This window comes from Sciurus vulgaris, assembly GCF_902686455.1.
Source record: "Sciurus vulgaris genome assembly, chromosome: 10".
Taxonomy (NCBI): Eukaryota; Metazoa; Chordata; class Mammalia; order Rodentia; family Sciuridae; genus Sciurus; species Sciurus vulgaris.
Genome location: NC_136470.1, coordinates 115,215,004 through 115,239,299, shown reverse-complemented (window position 1 = coordinate 115,239,299; position 24,296 = coordinate 115,215,004). Strand labels below are relative to the sequence as shown.

Below are 24,296 nucleotides of genomic sequence, written 5' to 3'. Positions count from 1 at the left end.
ACAAAGCAGTAGTAACAAAAACGGCATGGTATTGGTACCAAAACAGACAGGTAGATCAAAGGTACAGAATAGAGGACACGGACACAAACCCAAATAAATACAATTTTCTAATACTAGACAAAGGTGCCAAAAATATGCAATGGAGAAAAGACAGCCTCTTCAACAAATGGTGCTGGGAAAACTGGAAATCCATATGCAACAGAATGAAACTAAACCCCTATCTCTCACCCTGCACAAAAATCAACTCAAAATGGATCAAGGACCTTGAAATCAGACCAGAGACCCTGCATCTTATAGAAGAAAAAGTAGGTCCAAATCTTCAACTTGTTGGCTTAGGATCAGACTTCCTTAGCAGGACTCCCATAGCACAAGAAATAAAAGCAATAATCAACAACTGGGATAGATTTAAACTAAAAAGCTTTCTCTCAGCAAAGGAAACTATCAGTAATGTGAAGAGAGAGCCTACAGAGTGGGAGAATATCTTTGCCACTCATACTTCAGACAGAGCGCTAATTTCCAGAATCTATAAAGAACTCAAAAAACTCTACACCAAGAATACAAATAATCCAATCAACAAATGGGCTAAGGAAATGAACAGACACTTCACAGAAGATGTATAAGCAATCAACAGATATATGAAAAAATGTTCAACATCTCTAGTAATAAGAGAAATGCAAATCAAAACTACCCTAAGATTCCATCTCACCCCAATTAGAATGGCGATTATCAAGAACACAAGCAACAATAGGTATTGGCCAGGATGTGGGGAAAAAGGTACACTCATACATTGCTGGTGGGGTTGCAAATTAGTGCAGTCACTCTGGAAAGCAGTATGGAGATTCCTCAGAAAGCTTGGAATGGAACCTCCATTTGACCCAGCTATCCCACTCCTTGGTCTATACCCAAAGGACTTAAAATCAGCATACTACAGAGATACAGCCACATCAATGTTCATAGCTGCTCAATTCACAATAGCCAGACTGTGGAACCAACCTAGATGCCCTTCAGTTGATGAATGGATAAAGAAACTGTGGCAGATATATACAATGGAATATTACTCTGCCATGAAGAATGACAAAATTATGGCATTTGCAGGCAAATGGATGAAATTGGAGAATATCATGCTAAGTGAGATAAGCCAATCTCAAAAAACTAAAGGACGAATGATCTCGCTGATAAGCGGATGAGGACATATAATGGGAGGTAGGAGGGGTTAGCATTAGGGTTAGGGTTATGTTTAGGGTTAGGGATAAGGAGGGTGGTAATATGGAGGAAGGAAGGACTGTATAGAGGGAAAAGAGAGGTGGGAGGGGTGGGGGGAAGGGAAAAAAATAACAATGAATCAAACAACATTGCCCTATGTAAATTTATGATTTTTAATTTAAATAAATAAATAAATAAAATTAAAAAAAAAAACTCTACAAGAAGAATACAAATAACCCAATCAACAAATGGGCTAAGAATATGAACAGACACTTCACAGAAGAAGATCTACAAGCAATCAACAAACATGAAAAAATATTCACCATCTTTATTCTTTTTTTTTTTTTTTTTTTTTGCACGGTGCTGGGGATTGAACCCAGGGCTTTGTGCTTGGAGGGCAAGCACTCTACCAACTGAGCTATATCTCCAGCCCTCACTATCTTTAGCAATAAGAGAAATGCAAATCAAAACTACACTAAGATTCCATCTCACCCCAATTAGAATGGTGATTATCAAGAACACAAGCAACAATAGGTATTGGCCAGGATGTGGGGAAAAAGGTACACTCATACATTCTGGTGGGCCAGCAAATTAGTGCAGCCACTCTGGAAAGCAGTGTGGAGATTCCTTAGAAAACTTGGAATGGACCCATCATTTGACCCAGCTATCCCACTCCTCGGCCTATACCTAAAGGACTTAAAATCAGCATACTACAGAGATACAGCCACATCAATGTTCATAGCTGCTCAATTCACAATAGCCAGACTGTGGAACCATCCTAGATGTCCTTCAATTGATGAATGGATAAAGAAACTGTGGTATATATATACAATGGAATATTATTCAGTCATAAAGAATAATAAAATTATGGCATTTGCAGGCAAATGGATGAAATTGGAGAATATCATGCTAAGTGAGATAAGCCAATCTCAAAAATCCAAAAGACGAATGATCTCACTGATAAGCGGATGATGATACATAATGGGGGGTGGGAGGGGGGCAAGAATGGAGGAAGGAGGGACTGTATAGAGGGAAAAGAGGGGTGGGAGGGGTGAGGGGGAAGGAAAAAATAACAGAATGAGTCAAACATCATTACCCTATGTAAATTACACAAATGGTATGCTGTTACTCCATATACAAACAGAAACAACATGTATCCCATTTGTTTACAATACAAATAATTTTTTTAAAAAAAGTGACAGTTAAAGAGGTAATTGAGAAAAAAATAATAAAAGATGTAAAAGAAAGATCTTCAGGGCATGATAGCATGTACCTGTAAACGCAGCAAGTTGGGTGACTTGAGATAGGAGGACCCCAAGTTCAAGGCCAGCCTCAGAAATTTGGTGAGACCCTGTCTCAAAATTAAAAAAAAAATAAAAAGGACTGGGGATGTAGCTCAGTAGTAAAGTGCCCCTACGTTTAGTCCCCAGTACCATAAATAAATAAATCAGCCCCTTATTAAAGGACATCTTGGATGTCCTATGTTTTTTGTCATTGTTGTTTTGTTTGTTTGTTTTTGGTACTAAGGATTGAACCCAGGGGCTCTTAACCACTGAGCCACATCCCCAGCCCTTGTTTATATTTTATTAGAGACAGGGTCTCACTGATTTGCTTAGGGCCTCTCTGAGTTGCTGAGGCTGGCTTTGAACTTGCAATCCTCTTACCTCGGCCTCTGAGCCACTAGGATTACAGGTGTGCGCTACCTTGCCAGACTGCTGGCATGTTTTCACAGTTATGAATAAAGTCACTGTAAATATTCATGTACAGAATTTTTTGTTGACATAAGTTTTTTTAACTCGTTTGGGTAAATAGCACGATTGTCAAATTATGGTAAGACTATATCTAGCATTCTAAGAAACTGCCAACATATCTAAGATAATTGTAGCATTTTGCATTCCCCCCAGCAATGAATGAGTTCTGTGTCAGCATTTGGTATTGTCAGTGTTGTGAATTTAAACAATTGTAATAGGTTTATTATAAATAAATCTGAATAGATGTTTAACTAGTAAGTGTATCCAATCAGTAATCAAAAGTCTCCCAAAAAAAAGAAAGTCCAGGACTACATGATTCTATCAAACATTTAAAAAAAAGTACCATTCTTTTCAAACTCTTCCAAAAAATTCAAGAGAATGCTTCCAAACTCATTTTATGAAGCCAGCATTACCCCAACAGCAAAACCAAAGAATTACAAAAGAAAACTATAAGCCAATATCCCTTAGAAATATGGATGCAAAAATCCTCAACAAAATATTATCAACTGAATCCAGTAGCACATGAAGAAGATTTTACACCAAGACCAAGAGAATTCTATCATAGAATTCCAAAGTTGGTTCAACAGAAGGAAAACAATCAATGTCATTAGTAAAATGAAGGAAAACCCCCACACAATCACCTCAATTGATACAGAAATGACAAATTCAACACAATCTCATGATAAAAATACTGAATAAAGGTAGGAATTGGGAAAACTTTCTGAACATGGAAAACTCATATCGGGGAAACCCACAACAACATCATATGTGATGGTAAAAGACTAAAATCTTTCCCCTAAAATCAAGAATAAGGAACCAGGTGTGGTGGCGCATGACTGTAATCCCACAACTTAGGAAACTGGCAGGAAGACTGAAAATTCAAAGCCAGTCTCAGCAACTTAGCAAAGCCGTACATCAAAATCAAAATAAAAAGGGCTTGGGATGTAGCCCAGTAGTAAAGGGCTCCTGGGTTCAATCCCCAGTACAAAAACAAAAACAAAAACAAAAAAATGCAAAACAAAAAACTCCAACCTAGTTGAATTGGAAAAACAGTAGTAATATTATCTATTTGCATAGGACATGATCTTAAATATAGAAAACCCTAAAGAATTTACCAAAAAAGCTAAGAGTTAATGAATTCAGCAAAGTTGCAGGATGCAAAATTAACACACAATATTCAGTTGCAGTTTTACAGACTATAATGAAAGATCTGAAAAGAAATTCAGAAAACTGTTTACATTAGCATCAAAAAAAAGAATGAAAAAAAAGAATGAAATACTTTGTCATGAATTTAACCAGAAAAGTGACTTTTATACAGTATACAAAGACATGTACACTAAAAACTGTAAAACACAACTGAAAAATGTTAGAGAAAAAAAATTGGAAAGACATCACATGTGCATGAATCGGAAGACTTAATATTTAGATGATAATATGACACAAATTGATCTATAGACTCAATGCAATCACTATGAAAACCAATGTTGTTTTAAATTTTTTTTCATTTTATTTATTTGTTTTGCAGTGCTGGGGATTGAACCCAGAGCCTCATGAATGCTAAGCAAGTGCTCCACCATGGAGATGCATTCCCAGCTCTTTTTTTTTTTTCAAGATACCAGGTTTACCAGGGCTTGGGGACACACACCAAGTGGATAAGGCAGAGAGAGATACCTGATAGACTGGGAGACAAAGGGACACAAGTAGGCAGGAAAAAGAGTTGCCACAAGTGGACAGGGGTGCAAGGGATAGCAGGTGGATGAGGTATGTGCAGGACTCTGTTCACATGGCTCACAGAATCCTTGTCTATCCTCATCCTGCCTGTGATACAAGATTCCAGAGTGTGACTGCTCTAGAACATAGGATATAAGAGGGACAAAAGGAGACAGGAGAGTCAGGGACAGAATCGGGAGAGCAAGCTGAAAGGAAGCCCAAGAGGGTGGCCAGCAGAGCCTGTCTGTCTCTCTGCCCAGCTCTTTTTAATTAAATTATTTTTTGGTACAAGGGATTGAACCCAGAGGTACTTTACCACTAGCTACATCCCTATCCCTAACCTTTGTTATTTTTTTCTTGTTTTTATTTTGAAACAGGGTCTCACTAAGTTACTGAGGCTAGCCTCAAGCTTACAATCCTCGTACCTCAATCTCCCAAACCACTAGGATTACAGGTGTGTGCTACCAATGCCTGACTGCTCTTTTTATTTTTTATTTTGAGATAGGGTCTTACCAAGTTACCCAGGCCGACCTTGAACTTGTAGTTCCCTCTGCCTCAGGCTCTGGAGTCACTAGGATTATAGGTGTGTGCCACCATGCCTAGTTTTTTGTTGTTTTTCTTGTTTGTTTTTGTTTTGTTTTGTTTTGTTTTTCTTTAGAAATAGTAAAGCCCATACTAAAATTCTTATGGAATATCAAAGATTCTGAATGGCCAAAACAACCTAGAAAAATAAAAACGAATAGGATTCAGGAAGCTAAATTCATGGTAGAATACTTGCCTCATACTTACAAGTCCCTAGTTTTAATCCCCAGCACCAAAACACAAAACAAAATGTAAGTTCAAAATCCACTCCAAATAAAACAGTGTAGTACTGGCATAGGTGTACTTATACAGAACAGTGGAATACAACAGAGAGCCCAGAAATAAACCTCACATGTATGGTCCATGGATTTTCAACAAGAATGCCAAGAACATTCAATGTGAGAAAGGACAGTCTTCAACAAGTGATGCTGGGAAAACTAGAGTCACATGCAAAAGATGAAGTTGAAGCCTGGATGGTAGTGCACACCTGTGATCCCAGTGACTCTGGAGGCTGAGGCAGGAGGATCACAAGTTCAAAGTCAACCTCAGCAATGGTGAGGTGCTAAGCAACTCAGTGAGACCCTGTCTCTAAGTAAAATACAAAATAGGGCTGGGGATGTGGCTCAGTGGTTAAGCACCCCTGAGTTCAATCCCCGGTACCCCTCCCAAAATATTATCCAATGCTGGGCATGATGATTCACACCTGTAATCCCAGCAATTTGGGAGACTGAGGAAGGAGAATCACATGTTTGAGGCCAGCCTGGGCTACTTAGCAAGACCCTGTTTCAAAATTTTAAAAAATGAAAAGGGTTGGGGATATAGCTCAGTAGTAGAGTGCTTATCTAGCATGTGTGAGGATTTGAGTTGGATCCCTAGCACAACAAAACAAAAAACTAAACAGAATTGCCATATGATCCTGCAGTTCTATTTCTAGGTATATACTTAAAAGAATTGAAGGCAAGAATTTCAACAGGTATTTGTACACCAATGTTCATATGAACATTTTTTACAATAGCCCAAATGTAGAAGGAACCCAGGAATCCAGAATTGATAAACAAAAGGTGACACAGACATAAAATGAAATACTTTTTAGCTATGAAAAGGAATGAAATTCTGATACAAGGTAAACCAAAAAACACATATTATGTAAAATAAGTCAGACACAAAAGAACAAATACTGTAGGTTTAACTTATATGAGCCACCTGGAGTAGTCAAGTCACAGATATGGAAAGTACAAAGGTGGTTGCCAGGGGTAGGTGTTGCAGTTTGAATGTGATTTGTCCCCCCAAAGATTCATGGTCCCCAGTGTGTTGTTGTTAAGAGGTGATGGAACTTTTGAGAGGTAGGGACTAGTAGAAGGTGCTATAGTTTGGATCTAAAATATCCCCCCAAAGCCCATATGTTATAGGCTTGGTCCCCAGACATGGTGCTATTAGGAGATGGTGGAGCTTTTAAGAGGTGGGGCCTAGTGGAAAAAAGTTATATCAGTTGGAGGCATACCCTTGAAGGAGTTATCAGGACCCTAACTTTTCTTCTCTCCTTACCACCTTGTACTGGGAATCAATCCCAGGGCAAGAAACCAACCACAAAGCTAAATCCCCAGCCCTTTTTATATTTTTTTTATTTTGAGACAGGGTCTCATGTATTACCCAGGCTTGTCTCATATAAGATCTTCCTGGAGCTGAAGAAATAGCTCCTTTTGGAGAGCGTTCGCCTAGCATGCCAAAGGACCTCGGTTCGAGTCTGCAACCGCTCAAAGAGAAGAAAAAAAAAAAAGATCTTCCTGCCTCATCTTCCAAGTTCTCTCTCTTTGCTTTCTGGCTGCAATGAGGTGAGCAGGCCTTTTTCACCACGAGCTCCTGCTTCTCACTATAGGCCCAAAACAACAGGGCCAAGCAACTATGAACTGAAATCTCTGAAACCATGAGCCAAAATACAACTTTCTTCCTTATAAGTTGTCTCACAAATTTTGCCACAGTGACAGAAAGCTGACTAGAATAAAAGGTGGTTAGGGAGATCCAAGATGGTGGACTAGAGGGAGGCTGCATTCCTTGTCGCTCCATAACTCAGGTTTTAAGCAGAGGATATCTGTTTCTTGGTGAGACAGTTTTTGCTGCTTATCGGTCCCCTGGCTGTTTACCCCATTTGTCTACTGCAGTCACCTGCAGTCTGCCAGCATATCGACTACTTTTTGAGTGCAGATTGCTCACTGTCTGGCACCTACCATCCGCCATTTGCCTGCCTCTTGCCTGTCTGTCGCCTGCCTTTCACCTACCCATCACCCACCACCCGAGGTTCACCTGCCGAAGTCTGAGAGCAGCCAGCAGACTGACCACAGTCAGTGGAGCGCCAGCTGCCTGCTGTTGCCTGGAAGTTCACTGTTACAGTACCTGCAGGTTTTGTTAGATGTGGCTGTTATCATTTTGAGACAACAACCAGGATCTGTAGGATCCCTGGCCAGACTGACTGAGCCCTGTCCCCAGGACCCCTCAGCCTGACTAACAACTCCCTGCCTCCGGGGGCCCTCAGACCCATTGACTGCACCCTACCTCCAGGACCTCCAGCCAACCACACCCACACCCTGTGCTGCAGCTCCCCATTTGCCAACACATTTGGAAGCCACAGCAGCCATCTTGGATAATCCTGGAAGCCATATCTCCCATCTTTAGGTGGGGTAAATCTCATCCTGAGACACCTTCTAGAGACTAGAATCATTGTCAGGTACGTCTCATACATCAGGCTACTGAAGACTGGGAGGTTTGAATACTATATGACTGTTAGAGTGTAGATTTTTTTTTTCATCCTTATTGAAAAAATTTGTTTTTATTTCTTTACTTTTCTTGCTCTTTTCCTTTTGTTTACCTGTTCCCTCAGAGTCTTTCTCCCTTTTAACATGCTAACAACCAACTTCTTTTGATTACATTCTCACTCTTTCTGTGATCTAGAACTTCTATATATTCTTTTCTTATCCCATTAACAGTGACATCCTACACCCCTCCCCATCCTCATTGTCCTCCATTAGAAATTACAGACCTTATTGCAAATCTATTTGTTATACTGACAATTGAACTCATTCTGTTTATTATGACAATAAAAGGTGGTTTAGGTCATTGGGGTTGTTGCCTTCCAAAGGGATTAATGTAGTTTTCTTGGGACCCCAGTTAGTTCCATAGAAAATTAGTTGTAATAAAAAGAGCAAGACTAACTGGGAAGTAACTCAATGGTAGAGCACTTGCCTAGCATGTGTGAGGCCCTGGGTTCAATCCCCAGCACCACCACCAAAAAAAAAAAAAAAAAAAAAGGCAAGGACTGATCCCTGAATCTCCCAACATCCATACCATGTGATGTGATGTCTTCTGCACAACATCTCACCAAGGTGATGTCATCCCCCATGAAGGCCTCGCTGGAGCTATACAGAAACTGGCACCACACTCTTAGACCTGCAGAACTGTGAGCTAAACAAACTTCTTTATAAGTACCTAACTTCAGGTATTTTGTTATTGCAACAGAAAAGGGATTAATATAATGGAGGAAGGAGGGGAATAGGTTATCAGGGACTTCTTGTTTAATGGATACAGAGTTTCAGTTTGGCAAGATGAAAAAATTACGAAGATGATGGTGAGCAGTGTACCAAAATGTGAATATGCTTAATTTAAATGAATTATACATTTAAAATAGTAAATTCCATCTCATGTATATTTTACCACAATTTTTGGAAATTCACCTATTCCACCAGGGACAGTGGCACATGTCTGTAATCCCAGTGACTCGGCAAGCTGAGACAAGAGGATCTCATGTTCAAAGTCAGCCTCAGCAGTTTAGCGAGGTCTAAGCAATTTGGTGAGACCCTGTGTCAAAACAAACATAAAAAGGGCTGGGGATGTAGCTCGGGGTTAAGTACCCTGGGTTCAATCCCCAGTACCAAAAAATAAATAAATAAAGAGAGAGAGAGAGTTGCGAAAGCTGGCCTCAAACTTGCAATCCTCCTGCTTCAGCTTCCAGAAATGCTGAAGTTATAGGCCTGTGCCACTGCCAGGCCTATTTTAATCAGTTTTAAAATTTAAGAATGAATGGGCTGGGTCTGTAACTCAGGGGTAGAGCACCTGCCTAGCATGTGCAAGGCACTGATTTCGATCATTAGCACCACATAAAAATAAACAAAATAAAGGCACTTTGTTTACAACCACAAAATTACAAAAAAAAAAAAAAAATAAGAATGGTTGTTAAAGACAGAATTTTATTTCAGAATTTGGTCCTGGTTTCATCCAATAAATGTCTGTTGAAGGAAAGCAAAAAGACCGCAATGGGGTTTGGGGTTGTGGCTCAGTGGCAGAGCACTTGTCTGGCACGAGTGAGGCACTAGGTTCAATCCTCAGCACCACATAAAAAATAATAAATAAAGGTATTGTGTCTATCTACAACTAAAAAAAAAATTTAAAAAGACCACAATGATCTATCTACCTGTTCATACTCACTGATATGGTTATATTTTTTTAAAAAGGAAAGAAAAATAGCTAGTGTTGGCAATGATAGAGAGAAATAGGAATTTGTGTACATTAGAGGGAATGTAAAATAGTATAGCTGCTGTAGAAAACAGTTTGGTGGTCCCTCAAAAAGTTGAACATAGGGTCTGGGGATATAGCTCAGTTGGTAGAGTGCTTGCCACACAAGCATAAAGCTGGGTTCAATCCCTAGCATGGGGAGGGGGGAGTTAAACATAGAATCATCCCAAGACCTAACAATGCTGTTCCTAGAGTACATCAAAAATAATTGAAAAAAAAAAATACTCAAACAAGTACTTGTTCAAAAACTATCACACTGGGGCTGGGGAGATAGCTCAGTTGGCAGAGTGCTTGCCTTGCAAGTACAAGGCCATGGGTTCAATCCCCAGCACTGCAAAAAAAAAAAAAATTATCACACTGAAACTTGAACCCCACTGGATATTTGGTGATACTAAGAAGTTGATTTGGAGAGGTGAGGGATCATGGTATTGTGTTTATATTTAAAAGGGAGGCATTCGTCTTTTAGAAACAAATGCTGAAATACAGATGTAACAAAAAAAAAAAAAAAAAAAAAAAAGTGATCACAGCAGCATTCTTCACAGAGGCCAAGAAGTGGACACAGATGAGTTGACAAACACACTGTGATATACATGTGCAATGGAATAACATCCAGCCATGAAAATAAATGAAATACTGATAGAGGGTACAACTTGGATGAACCTCAAAAACATGCTAAATGAAGGGAAGCAGACACAAAAAGTCATATTTTGGGAGGAGAGTACTGGACGATTTAACCTAGAACAATTTAACTTAGGTACATCCCTAGCCCTTTTTATTTTTTTAATATTTTTTGTTGTAGATGGACACAATACATACATACATTTATTTGTTTGTTTATTTATTATGTGGTGCTGAGGATCAAACCCAGGGTCTCATACATGCTAGGCAAGCGCTCTACCACTGAGCCACAACCCCAGCCCTCTAGTTATTTTTAATTTTAATTTTATTTATTTATTTATTTTGGTACCATGGACTAAACTCAGAGAGGTGCTTAACCACTGAGTCACATCCTCAGCACTTTTTATTTTGTTATTTTTGAGTCAGGGTCTCACTAAGTTGCTTAGGGTCTTGCTAAATTGCCTTGAACTTCAGATTCTCCTATTTCAACCTCCCAAATCACTGGATTACAGACATGCCTCACTGTGCTCGGCAAGGTCACATTTTTTATGATTCCTTTTAAATGAAATATCCCAAATAGGCAGATCTCTAGAAACAGAGAGCATAGTAGTGTTTGCTAGAGGATCACAGTGGGAGTAGAGGGAATGAGTGGTAATTACTTAATGGTTTGGGGTGTTCTTTTGGGTTGATGAAAAACCTTGAAACTAGAGAAAGGTAGTGGTTGCATGATATTGTGGGTATACTCAATATCACCTAATTATATGCTTTGAAATAGTTGATTAATTTATTTTTATTTTTGGCAGTCTTGGGGATTGAACCCAGGGAACTTATACATGCTAGGCACTGAGCTGTAGACCCAGGCCCTAAAATAATTAATCTTGTTTTACAAATTTCACTTCAATTTTCTGTTTGTTTTTGTTTTTGTACTGGGGATTGAACCCAGGGGCAGTCTACCACTGAGCTAAATCCCGGTCCTTTTTATTTTTTTATTTTGAAACAGGTAAGGGTCTTGCTAAGTTGCTGAGGCTGGCCTTGAATTTTCAATCCTTCTGCCTCAACTCTGAAGTCACTGGAATTACAGGCATGTATTCTGGAGTCTGTCTGAATTTCATCTCAATTAAAACAAAAACAAAGGGCTGGGTTGTGGTCCAGTGGTAGCGCACATGCCTAGCACACGTGGCCTTGGGTTTGGTCCTCAGCACCACATAAAAATAAAATAAAGGTTTTATGTCTACCTACAACTGAAAAAATATATATATATATTTAAAAAAGAATTTAGAAAAAAGCAAAACCAAAAACTTATGACAGCCCTTGGTTTAGCTGTTGTGAAGTTTTATGGGGAGTTGACTTTTCTCTAAACAACTGCCCCCAAATTCCTAAGACAAAAAAGACAAATCTACAAAGGGTACATAGGAACTCTTTTTAAAAATTTTTTAGTTTCTATGTACCTTTATTTTATTAATTTACTTATATGTGATGCTGAGAATCGAACCCAGTGCCTCACACTTGCTAGGCAAGCTCTCTACCACTGAGACACAACCCCAGCCCAGGAACTCTTTTTTTTTTTTTTTTTTGGGGGGGGGGCGGTGCTGGGGATCAAACCCAGGGCCTTGTGCTTACAAGGCAAGCACTCTATCGACTGAGCTATCTCCCCAGCCCCAGGAACTCTTTATACTATTTTTGCAACTTCTTCTTGTCAGTCTACAATTATTTCAAAACAGAAGTGTAAAAGAAAAATGGCATGTGATTATGGCTGCTCTGTGGCTCCCACCTTTAGGTCTGAGAGACTGCCTATCCTCTTATAATCCTGGGACTCATCCCAGGCAATAGACCTGGCAATTAGCTCACTTAGCTTGGGCATCTGTCCTAGTCTGGAGGCAGGACAAGGAGTCTACTCAGAGTATATTCTCACTTTCACTTTTGCTTTCCCTGAAATGACAGAGGAACCAGGAAGAAGGCTGTAACCAGCAGCTTTCTTTAGTCCCTTGGCTTTGCTGCCTGTTTGCAATAGTTACAACCCCTGCTGGTGCCACTTCCCACACAGAGACTGTAGCTGTGAGTGCCAGGCTTGAAGATGGATATCCTGGAGCCTTCCATGTTGCTGGATGAGGAGCTATACTCCAGACAGCTGTGAGCCTTGAAGTGGAATAGGGAATGGGATGGTGGCCTTCAGACCTCTCTGATCTCTAGATGCCTGCCCTCCTACTTCTCATCCACAGGTATGTGCTGGGCCCACTTGCCATGCAGAGGATTCAGACAGCCAAAGTCCTGCTGTCTGGCCTACAAGGCCTGGGAGCTGAGATAGCTAAGAACCTGGTCCTGATGGGGGTTGGCAGCCTCACTCTGCATGATCCCCATCCCACCTGCTGGTCTGACCTGGCTGCTCAGGTAAGGGTCCTGAGGGGCTCTGGGATGTCAGACCAGGATGGGGACAGAACCCAAGTGGAATCTCTTGGCTCAATCTGCACTGGATGTCTCCCTAGTTTTTCCTCTCAGAGAAAGACTTGGAAAAGAACAGGGCTGATGCCTCTCAAAAATGCTTGGCTCAACTCAATGAAGCTGTCCAGGTCTTTGTCTACACAGGTGACATCACAGAGGACCTACTGCTGAACTTCCAGGTAACTTCTCTAGCCCTAGTTTCCAGGCCAGTCAGTTCCCATCTCTACTCTCAATAGAAGGGAAGTCTGGGCAGGTGTTCTGGCCCTACTGATCAAGGTGTTCACCCAGGTGGTAGTGCTAACTGCCTCAAACCTGGAGGAGCAGCTGAAGGTGGGCACTTTGTGCCACAAGCATGGAGTCTGCTTTCTAGTGGCTGATACCCGGGGCCTTGTGGGGTGAGTGAGACTCCCTTCCCAGCCTACCACATCACAGCCAATAATTGCTCTCAGTGCTGTCCCCAGCTCTAAGCCTGCTCCAGTGCCCCTCTGCCCAATCTCAGGCCTTTCCAAGAATTGCCTCCAATTTTGGTCTCCAGTCCCACTCATCTGGTTCCTCCAATCCAGTCTTCAGACCCTTGCCTTAGTAGCCTTTTCTCTACCACCACCACCCAAAAAAAAAAAAAAAAAAAAAAAAAATCTCTAGTTTCCAAACCTCTCCCACCTTTTCTTTCCTAGTTCAGATCCTCTAGGCCTATCCTAGTGCCCCCTTTCCTTAACCACAACCTGTGAGCCACCTCAGTAATCCCTGCCATCCATACTAGGCAGTTATTCTGTGACTTTGGTGAGAATTTCACTGTGCAGGACCCTACAGAGGCAGAACCTCTGACAGCTGCCATCCAGGACATCTCCCAGGTGGGTGTTGAGGTATCGGCATTTACCTGCTGACTAGGGAAGTATTGGTTGCCAAAGCCTGTGGAAAGCAGGTACAAGCACACTTGAGACAGCCACCTTCCACCCAGGGCTCCCCTGGCATTCTCACTCTGAGAAGAGAGGACAATAGACACTCTTTCTGTGATGGGGACTTGGTGACTTTCTCAGGCATTGAGGGCATGGTTGAGCTCAATGGCTGTTCTCCTCGGCCCATCCATGTACAGGGTAAGTCAACCCCATCCAACCCTGGGCTCAATGCCCAAGACACCACTGAGGGGAACATAGTCCTGGGGGATGGGTTTTCCTTTTGCCTTTCCCAGGGTGCAGCATGAGTCAGGATGGGATATGGGAACTACCCAGCTTCAGGGATCATAACTCACTAGGCTAGATCTCTTCCAGAGGATGGGTCCTTGGACATTGGGGACACAACAACTTTCTCCCGTTACTTGCATGGTGGGGTTATAACTGAAGTCAAAAGATCCAAGACTGTGACGCATGTAAGTGCAAGTGCATCTGAAATGGGAGCATTTGGGCACCTTCTTGAAGGGGCCCACAGTGTTCCAGACCTGACCCTAAACCAAGTACCCCTTGCAGAAGCCCCTGGACATAGCCCTGCTCCAGCCCCAGGTGGTGGCTCAGAATCACCAGCAAGCCCGTCGTGCCCACCTCCTACATCAGGTCTTCCGTGCATTGCACAAATTCCAGAACCTCCATGGCCGGCTGCCCCGACCCTGGGATCCTGTAAGTGGTCCCACTGCATCACCCTAGCCTTATTAGAGTTTGAACCCCAGAAGCAATATCCCCACTTAAAAAGAAAGAGGAAGCTGGATACAATGACAGACACCTGTAACCCCAGCTACCTGGGAGGCTGAGGCAGGAGGATTGCAAATTCAAGGTCGGGCTCCCCTGACATTCTCACTCTGAGAAGAGAGGACAATAAACATTCCTTCTGTGATGGGGACTTGGTGATTTGATAACTTAGGGAGACCTTGTCTTAAAATAAAAGATAAGAAGGACTGGGGATGTAACTCAGTGGAGAGCATCCTGCATCCCTGAGTTCAATCCTCAGTATGAAAAAAAAAAAAAAAAAAAAAAAAACCACCATCTTTAGAGGCTGGGTCCACAGAAGTATCAGGCACACAGCCTGGGGATCCCTGCTATGTCCTAAGCCATCAGAGTAAAGTTGGAAGTTGCACCCAAATTGGTAAAGCCTTAGGCTTCTGTCTAGTGCTGGGCTGTCTGGTTATGCTGCCCAGGCTAGCAGTAGGGTTAGACCTTTCCAGTTAGGCTTCTGCTTCCTCTTCTGTAGAACAGGGTGATAGCTGCCTGAAGCCTTTAAGTGTGTGTGCATCAGGGGGGGTCCAACTCAGGCTGGACTGAAATACCCATAAATTTCTACCCAATAGGTTGATGCAAAGATTGTGGTAGGTTTGGCACAGGCCCTGGAACCACTGAAGGGCCGAGAAGAAGAGCCACTGGATGAGGCCCTGCTGTGGACAATTGCCTTGAGTAGTGCTGGTGGCTTGAGTCCCATGGCAGCCATTCTGGGAGCCATGGCTGCCCAGGAAGTCCTGAAGGTGGGCATAATCACAGGCAGGGAGTGGGAAGGAGATGGGGAGGTATGTGGGTCAGTGAAGCACCCAATACCAGGCCATGGCCCTGGAGGCTTCACTAATGTAGGCACAGCCTAAGCTGGAATCTAAGGGGGTTAGAAGTTGGCAGAAGCCCTCAATCTGAAGTGCCATCCCCTAGGCAATCTCCAGGAAGTTCATGCCCGTGGACCAGTGGCTATACTTTGATGCCCTCGATTGCCTTCCAGAAGATTGTCTTCCCAATCCTGAGGACTGTGCCCCGGTGAGATCTGAGAAAAGGGTGTGTGTGCAAACCTCATTCAAAATCAGGGCTAGGGAAGAAACATGAAGAATGGTCCTAAGGTCTTGATTCAGACAACTCAGCGAAAGGAGATGCAGCATAGGCCAGCAGCCATCACTGACTCTATTCTGTGTCCTCCAGAGAGGCTGCCGTTATGATGGGCAAATCGCAGTGTTTGGGGCTGGTTTTCAGGAGAAACTGAGCCTCCAGCACTACTTCTTGGTGAGCTGTGGGAGTGAGGATGGGGAGTGTCTTTGGGAGGGCTAAGTCAAGCCCTCAGGCTAAAGTTGCTCCTACCAGCAGGTGGGCACTGGTGCCATTGGCTGTGAGCTGCTCAAAGATTTTGCCCTAATGGGCCTAGGAGCAGGGGGCTGTGGTGGTGTAACTGTTGCTGACATGGACCACATAGAGCGCTCTAATCTCAGCCGTCAGTTCCTGTTCAGGACTCAGGACATTGGTGTGAGTGCCAGCCCCTCCCACACCTGTGTCCCAGACTGCCCTCCTATAAGGTCCCATACTCAATATTGTCCTCCTTTCTTCATAGAGGCCCAAGGCAGAGGTGGCTGCTGCAGCTGCCCAGAAACTGAACCCAGACTTACGGGTGACTTCACTCACTCAGCCACTGGATCCCACCACTGAGCACATCTATGGGGAAAACTTCTTCTCTCATGTAGATGGTGTGGTTGCTGCCCTGGACAGTTTCTCAGCTCGTGAGTACCTGACTTGGAGCTCAGCCCCTTGCCCAAGGCAGTGTCAGACCCACTACTGACCCTCTGCTCCCTTGTCAGGGCACTATGTGGCTACTCGCTGCACCCAATATCTGAAGCCGCTGTTGGAGGCAGGCACACAGGGTACCAGGGGCAGTGCTTCAGTGTTCATACCACATGTGACTGAGGTCTACAGTGGCCCTGCCTCAGCTGCAGCTTCTGAGGATGCCCCACACCCTGTCTGTACTGGGTGGCACTTCCCAAGCACAGCTGAGCACACCCTGCAGGTGAGCACACCTCACCCCACCAATCTCAGCCCTCAGCTGCATATCTGTTCCTCATATGACACTTTATTGTCCCTCCCTTCCCCCACAGTGGGCTCGGAATGAATTCGAGGAACTCTTCCGACTATCTGCAGAGACCATCAACTGCTACCAACAGTAAGGCCACACAGAGAGGTGGAAGAAAGTCTAGGGCTCCATGCACAGGGCTCGGCTTCAAACTTTCTCCTCTTTCCATAGGGCACCTACTTCCCTGGCAGACATGGATAGGCCACAGACACTGACCTTACTACGGCTGGTTCTGGGTGTTCTAAGAGTGCACCCACAGACCTGGCAAGACTGCGTGGTGTGGGCCCTTGGCCAATGGCAACTCTGTTTCCATTATGGCATAATACAGCTACTGAGGCACTTCCCACCTGATAAAGTGAGTGGCAAGGGGTTGGGGGGGCTGAGGGTTCAGGGCACCAGACTGAGCCCAACAGCCTGTCTTTCTCTAGATGCTTGAGGATGGAACTCCATTCTGGTCAGGTTCAAAACACTGTCCCCAGCCCCTGGAATTTGACACCAACCAGGTGAGTGGGAATCCTTGGGAAGCCCTGAGATAGAGACATGGCTCTCAGAGCAGAGGAAGTCACCTCTGTATTCTGTAGAAATGCAGATGCTGACTGCCTTGTTTGTGTATATGGGTATTCATATGTGTGGCAGGTAGGTGCTCAAACAGATTCACGTGAACCACCTGTATTTATCCAGACATGCTCACTCACAGCCATGCATCTGCCCCTACTCTTGGTCTTGCTGCAGGATATGGACCTCCTCTATGTGCTGGCAGCTGCCAACCTGTATGCTCAAATGCATGGGATTCCTGGCTCACCCGATCAAACTGCACTCAGGGAGCTGCTGAAATTACTGCCACAGCCTGACCCCCAGCACCTGGCCTCCACCTTCGCTAGTAACCTAGAGCTGACTTGGGCTTCTACTGAGTTTGGTGAGACTCTTGACTCCCATACTGCCATTCAAAGGCCTGACCCTGACTTCAACCTGTCCTGAAGCAAGGTAGGGCTTGAAAGCCCTTCAGTCAACTTAGTATATTTCAGGTTCTCTTACCATGCTTTCCTCTAGGTTTAGCCCCATCCTCTGGCCTCTCAATAGATCCTTTCCTTGCTGCCTACTCTGTATCCCAGTTCTCTTGGGAGAGTCTCAGGGAGCTATGGGGAATACCTTGCAATGGCCCCCAGGTGAGGACAGAGTCACATAGGAGCACACGTGTGCTCACAGTAAAGGTGGGGCTGCTAAGGAAGAGGTTGCAGCATCAATCAAGGGGATTCCTTGATTTTATCAAAAGTATAGTAAAAACTGAATGTGGTGGCACATGTCTACAATCCCAAAAGCTCAGAAGGCTGAGGCAGGAGGATTTTAAGTTCAAAGCCAGCCTGAGCAACTTATTAAGTCATTTGTAACTTAGTGAGACCCTGCCTCAAAATTAAAAATAAAAGGGCTGGGAGGTGGCTCAGTGGTTAAGTGACCCTAGTTCAATCACTGGTACCTCCCCCCTGCCAAAAAAAAAAAAAAAGTGTAGTAAGTGACAGCCTTGGCAGAAACTAAGAATAGGCTCTAGACTCCAGGAAGAGTGCAGGAGACAGGGGCTAAGGACTACCCCAACATCCCTTCCCCTGACAGGGCCTGAGCTGTTGAAGGAGCTGCAGGAAGCTCTGGAAGTCTGGGGCAAGGGTCCTCCCCTGAAGCCTCTGATGTTTCAGAAGGTGGGATCTTAAGTTGGGGTAAGGTGTTGGGTTGGGGTAAGTTGTAGAGGAGGTGAGGAGCAAAGAGGGTAGCTTGAGAGTCCCTGAATTCTCCTTCAGTAGGAAGGGTTGCTGAAAGCAGCAACCCTTCCTTGAACCTCAGCCTCATTATGTGATAAAGGGGAGATAGTGAGCTCCTATCCACAGAACTGTGCAAAGACCTGCTGGGCCTCATTGTGCATGCCTGTAATCCCAGCAACTCAAGAGGTTGAGTCAAGGGAATCATAAGTTTGAGGCCAGCCTGGGCAACTTAGAGAAACCCTGTCTCAATATAAAAAGTAAAAAGGGCTGGGAATATAGCTCAGTGGTAAAGCACTCCTGGGTGCAATCCACAGTACTGCAAAAAAGTAAAACTGTGCAAACACTTGCACAGTAGCACACAGTTGGCCATGGTGATGGGCACTGCTGTAGTATTAATGCTACTGTGATTTGGGCCTCACAGGATGACAGCAACTTTCACATGGACTTTGTGACAGCAGCAGCTAGCCTTCGATGTCAAAACTATAGGATCCCACCAGTCGACTGTTCTCAGGTAACCCTACCCCTTAGGACTCAGGCCTGGAAGTGGGGGTCAAACCCTAGCTCTACAGCTTAGTTCCAAACCAAATCTCTTGTCCTTGGCAGAGCAAACGAATTGTGGACCAGATTATACCAGCCATTGCCACCACTACAGCAGCTGTGGCAGGCCTGTTAGGCTTGGAACTGTATAAGGTGGTGTATGGGTCACGGCCCCTTGGTGCCTTTCGTCATAGTTACCTGCACCTGGCTGAAAACAATCTCATGCGCTGGGTGCCTTCTCCTCCAACCACCCAGACGGTGAGCCCTTGACACTCTACCCTTACCCTTGCTAGTTTTTTGTTTTTTCCTTCATCTTCCCAAAGAGGCCCCACTCTAGCTGTGGCCTCACTCCAGAACCAGACTGTGAAGGAGTTCTCAAGACTCCCTCCAGCCCCCTTTTTGCTATGAAGCCAGGCTGAAACCTGTCAGACACAGGAAGTAGCCATCAGCCCTTCCTCCCACCCCACTCCAATCCAGGGTCTGGGGGAGCTGCAGCTTTAACTCATTAGTGGAGCCAGACATCCCCACAACCTCCTCCTTCCCAGAAATTACCCTGAGGAGGTAGATAGTGGGGAGGAGGAAATCGTAGGTAGGGGGGACCAGGGCCCCATCCTCAGAAAGAGTCTAGCTTCCTCCTGTAGGGCCCCAGGCTACCCCTCCAAGCTGAATTAAGGGGCACTAGACTTACTGCCAGGAATGTGGGACAGCAGCCCTATAGGAGTGTATGTGATTGGCACAGATCTGGGCATCCCTGGTGTGTGGGTATGAAGGGAGAAAGCTTGCACATCTGTGAGCCAGATGGGAATGCAGGCCTTTCCTCAATATGGACATGCATGGATGTGTACATGGCTACACATGTGGGTGTTCCTGGGCTTGTGTGCATGTGTTCCTGTGACTATAGGGCTGGGAATGTCTCCAAATTATGTGCCTAGACTTTGTAGTAGTGGCATTTCCTTGGGGCACAAGAAAGAGGATAAAGGGGATGTTCTCACCAGGGGAGAAGGCAAAAGTCACTGGCTAGTACTGGCCTTTGCCAAGCAGCCCTAGGGTCCCTCTGAACACAACACATAGAACCCGTTTGTGAGACACTCCACCTCTAATCAACACACAGGCTGCCTTTGTCTGTGGAGTGGAGGAAGTGGGGAGGAGACCTCATCTTCCTCTAACCTAGTCTCAGCTTGACCCCAGTGTGTTTTCTGAGGGGCTGGCAAGGTCCCCCATTCTCATCTCTGGCTATCCACCACCCTTCTGTCCTCAACTCTAGGCGTCAGAAACTCAAGACTCTTGATACAGGAAAGGAAACTGGACAGAAAGAGGAGGCCTCTATGGACTGTGTCCCTGCTGGGATCTCTGGGCCAGTAGGGTCCCAGTAGTCACTATGCTATTCACTCCTGTGTGCCCCAAAGTAGTCAAAGGCTCTGGAAGTAAGGATGAGGGAGTAGGATGCATCCCCCAGCTTCTAGCCTTGCATTTGAGGAAGAAGCAGCTTTATCGGAGACTCCAGTAGCCTAGCTCTGGCTTCCTCAGGAAGCACCACCCCCTTAGTTCCCTTCCAACAACTGGCCTGTGTGATGGATCAGTCTGTTTCCCTGTGTGGGCCCCATAGCCCCATTTCCTGTGCTGGCCTCAGCCTGGGCAGGAGGGGGCTGAGACTCTAGGCCCAGGTTCCACCCTCTAAACACCCCCCACCCCCGCCCCACTTCCTGCCTCTAACACAGCTCCTCCCCTAGAAAAGGCTGCTAGTAACTGGGACAGTGGTTATCGGTTGTGTGAAAACTCATTCATCCCTACCTCTATCCCCAGTTCAATTGCCTGAAGTGGACCTCTTGGGACCGCCTGAAGGTGCCTGCTGGGCAGCCTGAGAGGACGCTGGAGTCACTGCTGGCCCATCTCCAGGTGTGCCCTGATCCCACTCTGCCCCTAAGCCAAATCCAGCCTGGCCCAGTGGGTATCTGACCTGTATTTGTCTAGGAACAATATGGACTAAGGGTAAGGATGCTGCTGTATGGCCCAGCCCTGCTCTATTCAGCACGATGGTCATCTCAAAAGCAGGCCCAGCACTTGTCCCTCAGGTGAGCCCACAGCCAGCTCTGGATAACTAGGTTCTGCCTGCCTCTGAATGTTGAGGATGTGGTACACATAGCCTTTCTTCTTCCCAGCCCTATTCTAGGCCCCTCATACTTTCTGAAACATTCTTTCACCAAATGGGGCAAGCAAATGGACTGGGGGTGGGGTGAGTGTAAGAGCCTAAGGAGGGGCCTTTGGGAGCTCTCTACTTAGCCAGCCCCACTAGCCCTGCAACCCTCCCTGCTCAGCTGCCCTTTCATAGCCCACTCCCAGGGGACCCACAGCTTCCTGCCTCCTGCCCACCCCACCAGCTGCTCCTAAAATAGTTTCAGATGTTTCCTGTCTTAAGCTGCTCCTGCTTCTGGTCTGGGCTCCTGAGGGCTCTGAAGCACCCTCTAGTCCATGCCAGGTTACCTTCTGTCTACCTAAGCTCACATGCCCAATCTCCCCTAACCTGCTCCGCCCCCCCGCCCCCCATACCAGGGTGACAGAACTGGTTCAGCGGGTGACCGGCCAGGTGCCTGAGCCCGGGCTGCAGGTACTAGTACTGGAGCTGAGCTGTGAGGGTGAGGAGGACAAAACTGCCTTCCCACCTCTGCACTATGAATTGTGTGACAAGCCAGCCACTGCCCCACCACTTGGCTCTATGGAGATCTGCCTAAAAACCCTGCATCTTGAGCGCACAGCAGACACTCAATAAATGCTTGTTGAAGGAAGGCATAGTAGAAAACATGGATGACAGGACACAGGGCAGTAAAGCACATGGGCAAGTGACATGGGCAAGACAAGACCCTGAAAGGGAAAGAAAAGACTTCAGATTTGCCTCCTGAACTGTGTCTCACAAGGCTGGGGCCGCCTCCTGGAGCCTCAGGGGTATGGAACCAATCGTCTAGAAAAAGGCCTTTATTGTCCCAGGCTGGAAGGCAGGGTCAAAGATAACTGACATCATTGTAGATGATGGGCTGGCGACTTCGGCAGCTCATGAGGGCTGCAAAGCGAGATAGGTCTGCAGGCAGTTCAGGTTCTGGGCGAGGTGGGCATGACAACCGCTTTCCCACCATAGCTGCCCGCCGAGCCCTCGCCAGCCTGCGCCGCAGCTGCTCAGAGAGACCAAGCAAAAACTGGGGGGGGCGAGCCCGGGCACGGGGCATGCCTCCATCACCCATCTCACTTGCTGCCTCAGGCAGCTCCATCCAGTTGTGAACTAAGTCAGCAAAACAGTTGTCCCCCAATACCAGGGGCTGGCGACTACGTCCCCTGTTCAGTAGAGCAGCTGTCCAGTCCTCTGCTTCCAATCCCTGCCAGTGCTCCAGGTAGGCATCTGGAGTAGACTTGGGCCGTGGACGGTGGATAGGTGGTATGCTGGCTGCAGGTGCCCTGTTAAGCAGGGGGAGTCCACTGACTGAGAGGCGCTGGGTTTGAGGGGGTCGTGCTGGTACTGCTGGGCGCCGGAGTACAGACAGCTCTTCCTCCTGCCATGTGCTGCCTGATACTTCTGAGAAGCCAGAGTCCCAGTCTAGGGTGTGCTCCCTGGGGCCCCTCAAGGCTGCACCCCTATCTTCTGCCACCAAGACTTCTTCCTCCTTTTCCTCTTCCACACAGCAGACAGAGTCCTCTTCCAAGGCATCTGAGGCCCTAAGTTGGTGGCCAGGCTGCACACCAGGGTCAGTTTTAGTTGGTGGCTGCAAGGGGCCAGGCATAGGGGATGAGCCTGTGTCCCGACCACACAACTAAAAGGGAAGAAAAGGGCACAAGTCATAGGGACATCACTTGTCACCCCTGCATGCCCTGCCAGGCCTGCCATGAGAACAGAGGATCCAAGAGGGCTTGATAGGTGTGCTAGCCTGGGTAGCAAGGCAGAAAGTGAGCACAGGACTGGCATAGGGGCACAGAACATGAAGCTCGTGTGGCTTCCATTGCAGACCTGGTGGCAGTCTGGCAGGCTGCAGCACGCATGGCTGGGCAAGTCGGCACCCGCCACTGGGGCGGGCCGGCAGGGTTGCGGGCCTGCATCGGGAAGTAAGTCCTGCCCAGGGTTTGGAGGGGGGCATCCTGTGCCTCTTGGATGATGCAGATCCCCAAAACCCAAAGCGTCTTTCAGAAAAAGACATAGTACTTGCTCAGTAAGGGATAGAGGAAGAAGGTACAGGACAGCCAGAGGTAGGGGGTGTCTACAGCAATGCCAGCACCTCTTTAGATCCTTGGCGCCTCTGTCCCACCTTCAAAAGAAGTTCTCCCCACTATCCTCCTCCCCCATCGCCCAGTCCAGATGGGCGACTGTTACTTGATGCCCAGAACGGCTCTCAACCCTCTGAAACCCAAGGCGGGTCATCTGGGCCAGCTGCACCGCCCCGCCCTGCCCCGCCCCCATTCCGCCTCGAATGGGCACGCGGGCGACCCTGCACCCGTTTGTTTTTCTGGCGGGGCGGCAGCCAGGCACCCCACTCACGTCCTCACAACCACACCCACACCCAAGCCTCACCAATTCCCAGCGGAGCTGGCTCAAGAAGCTGTCAAGTCGAGTGCTGTGCATGTTGAAGCTGGAGCTCCCGCCAGCCCTGCCAATTTCTCCTCGACTCCCAGCAGCAGCCGCGCAGAGAGGACCGGGTGGCCAGACAGCGGCGTCCTCGCCCTGCGCCTTGCTGAGAGAATTCTCGCTCTGCTTAACTCCCGCCGTCGCCGCCGCCCCAACATCTGGCAGCCGCGCCCCGCCCCCGGCGCCGCAGTCGATGGGGGCGGGGCGAAGTTGAAAAGGCCCGGCTCTTGGAGCCTGGCAGGATGAGTGACTTGAGCGTCCAGTCTTCGCACTAGCTCTTCGGGGTGGGGCGGGGCTGTAACTGGAAGCTGGACAGGGACCATCCCGGACCCCTGATGCCTTGGGAGGTTTAGCTAACCCTGCCTTCATTGCGTGACGCGGTACAGGTCCTTCCCCCGCGGCGGTCTCAGCTTCCCTATTTTTCCGTTGGTGAAATAGCGGTCCCTCCCACCAGGACCTCGTGGTGCTTCCACATGTGGGGACAGCGCCAGATCCTTATACCCGGCAATTTTGTGACCCATTTGGGGTATGACCCATTCCTGAGGCTGACCTCGACAATCCCTGGAAATGATAGGAGCGGGGTTCGGCCCCTCTGAGTACTCAGCAATTGCAGGACTTCACGGCAGCGTAGGAACGGCTACGGAAATCCCAGCCCCAAAGCCGTCCCGCTCTGTTCTAAGCTAGGCTTGACCGCCCTCTAGTGGAGAGCGCGCGTCTAGCTTCAAGTCCGGAGGAGACTTG

General features: G+C 46.5%; 2 protein-coding genes across 6 annotated transcripts; one reads left to right on the top strand and one right to left on the bottom strand.

Annotated features, from left to right (window-relative positions):
* Positions 1-12,378: 12,378 nt before the first annotated feature.
* UBA7 (ubiquitin like modifier activating enzyme 7) lies at positions 12,379-21,843 on the top strand. 3 transcript variants are annotated; one of them, XM_079155471.1, is made up of 24 exons: positions 12,380-12,557; positions 12,647-12,815; positions 12,911-13,045; positions 13,155-13,261; positions 13,627-13,717; positions 13,825-13,960; positions 14,135-14,232; positions 14,330-14,476; positions 15,142-15,312; positions 15,488-15,607; positions 15,749-15,829; positions 15,911-16,066; positions 16,152-16,317; positions 16,396-16,601; positions 16,690-16,754; positions 16,836-17,019; positions 17,093-17,167; positions 17,397-17,580; positions 18,273-18,355; positions 18,837-18,926; positions 19,019-19,210; positions 20,756-20,848; positions 20,924-21,024; positions 21,503-21,832. In XM_079155471.1, exons 1-24 carry the CDS (start codon positions 12,502-12,504, stop codon positions 21,717-21,719), a joined length of 3,123 nt encoding a protein of 1,040 aa, XP_079011597.1. In that variant the 5' UTR covers positions 12,380-12,501; the 3' UTR covers positions 21,720-21,832. The 3 variants fall into 3 exon arrangements, with proteins under 3 accessions (XP_079011599.1, XP_079011597.1, XP_079011598.1); XM_079155472.1 differs by having other exon boundaries at positions 12,381-12,557; positions 15,488-15,589; positions 21,503-21,827; XM_079155473.1 differs by lacking the exon at positions 19,019-19,210 and having other exon boundaries at positions 12,379-12,557; positions 21,503-21,843.
* A 64-nt stretch (positions 21,844-21,907) lies between these two features.
* Positions 21,908-23,728, bottom strand: INKA1 (inka box actin regulator 1). Of its 3 annotated transcripts, none has more exons than XM_079155658.1 (2): positions 23,502-23,728; positions 21,908-22,749 (listed from the first exon to the last, which is right to left on the bottom strand). In XM_079155658.1, the coding sequence occupies exons 1-2, from the start codon at positions 23,550-23,552 to the stop codon at positions 21,949-21,951; spliced, it is 852 nt and encodes a 283-aa protein (XP_079011784.1). In that variant the 5' UTR covers positions 23,553-23,728; the 3' UTR covers positions 21,908-21,948. The 3 variants fall into 3 exon arrangements, with proteins under 3 accessions (XP_079011784.1, XP_079011785.1, XP_079011786.1); XM_079155659.1 differs by having other exon boundaries at positions 21,908-22,701; XM_079155660.1 differs by having other exon boundaries at positions 21,908-22,671.
* Positions 23,729-24,296: the final 568 nt, after the last annotated feature.

What these genes read in the sequence shown, in the direction of transcription:
- INKA1 (XM_079155658.1), bottom strand. Translation starts at nt 23,552, where the DNA reads ATGCACAGCACTCGACTTGACAGCTTCTTGAGCCAGCTCCGCTGGGAA. An exon ending in GCCAGCTCCGCTGGGAATTG is followed by an intron (nt 22,750 to 23,501) that starts GTGAGGCTTGGG and finishes CTTCCCTTTTAG; the next exon opens with TTGTGTGGTCGGGACACAGG.
- UBA7 (XM_079155471.1), top strand. Translation starts at nt 12,502, where the DNA reads ATGGATATCCTGGAGCCTTCCATGTTGCTGGATGAGGAGCTATACTCC. An exon ending in TGCCCCGACCCTGGGATCCT is followed by an intron (nt 14,477 to 15,141) that starts GTAAGTGGTCCC and finishes TCTACCCAATAG; the next exon opens with GTTGATGCAAAGATTGTGGT. An exon ending in CAGCTGAGCACACCCTGCAG is followed by an intron (nt 16,602 to 16,689) that starts GTGAGCACACCT and finishes CTTCCCCCACAG; the next exon opens with TGGGCTCGGAATGAATTCGA.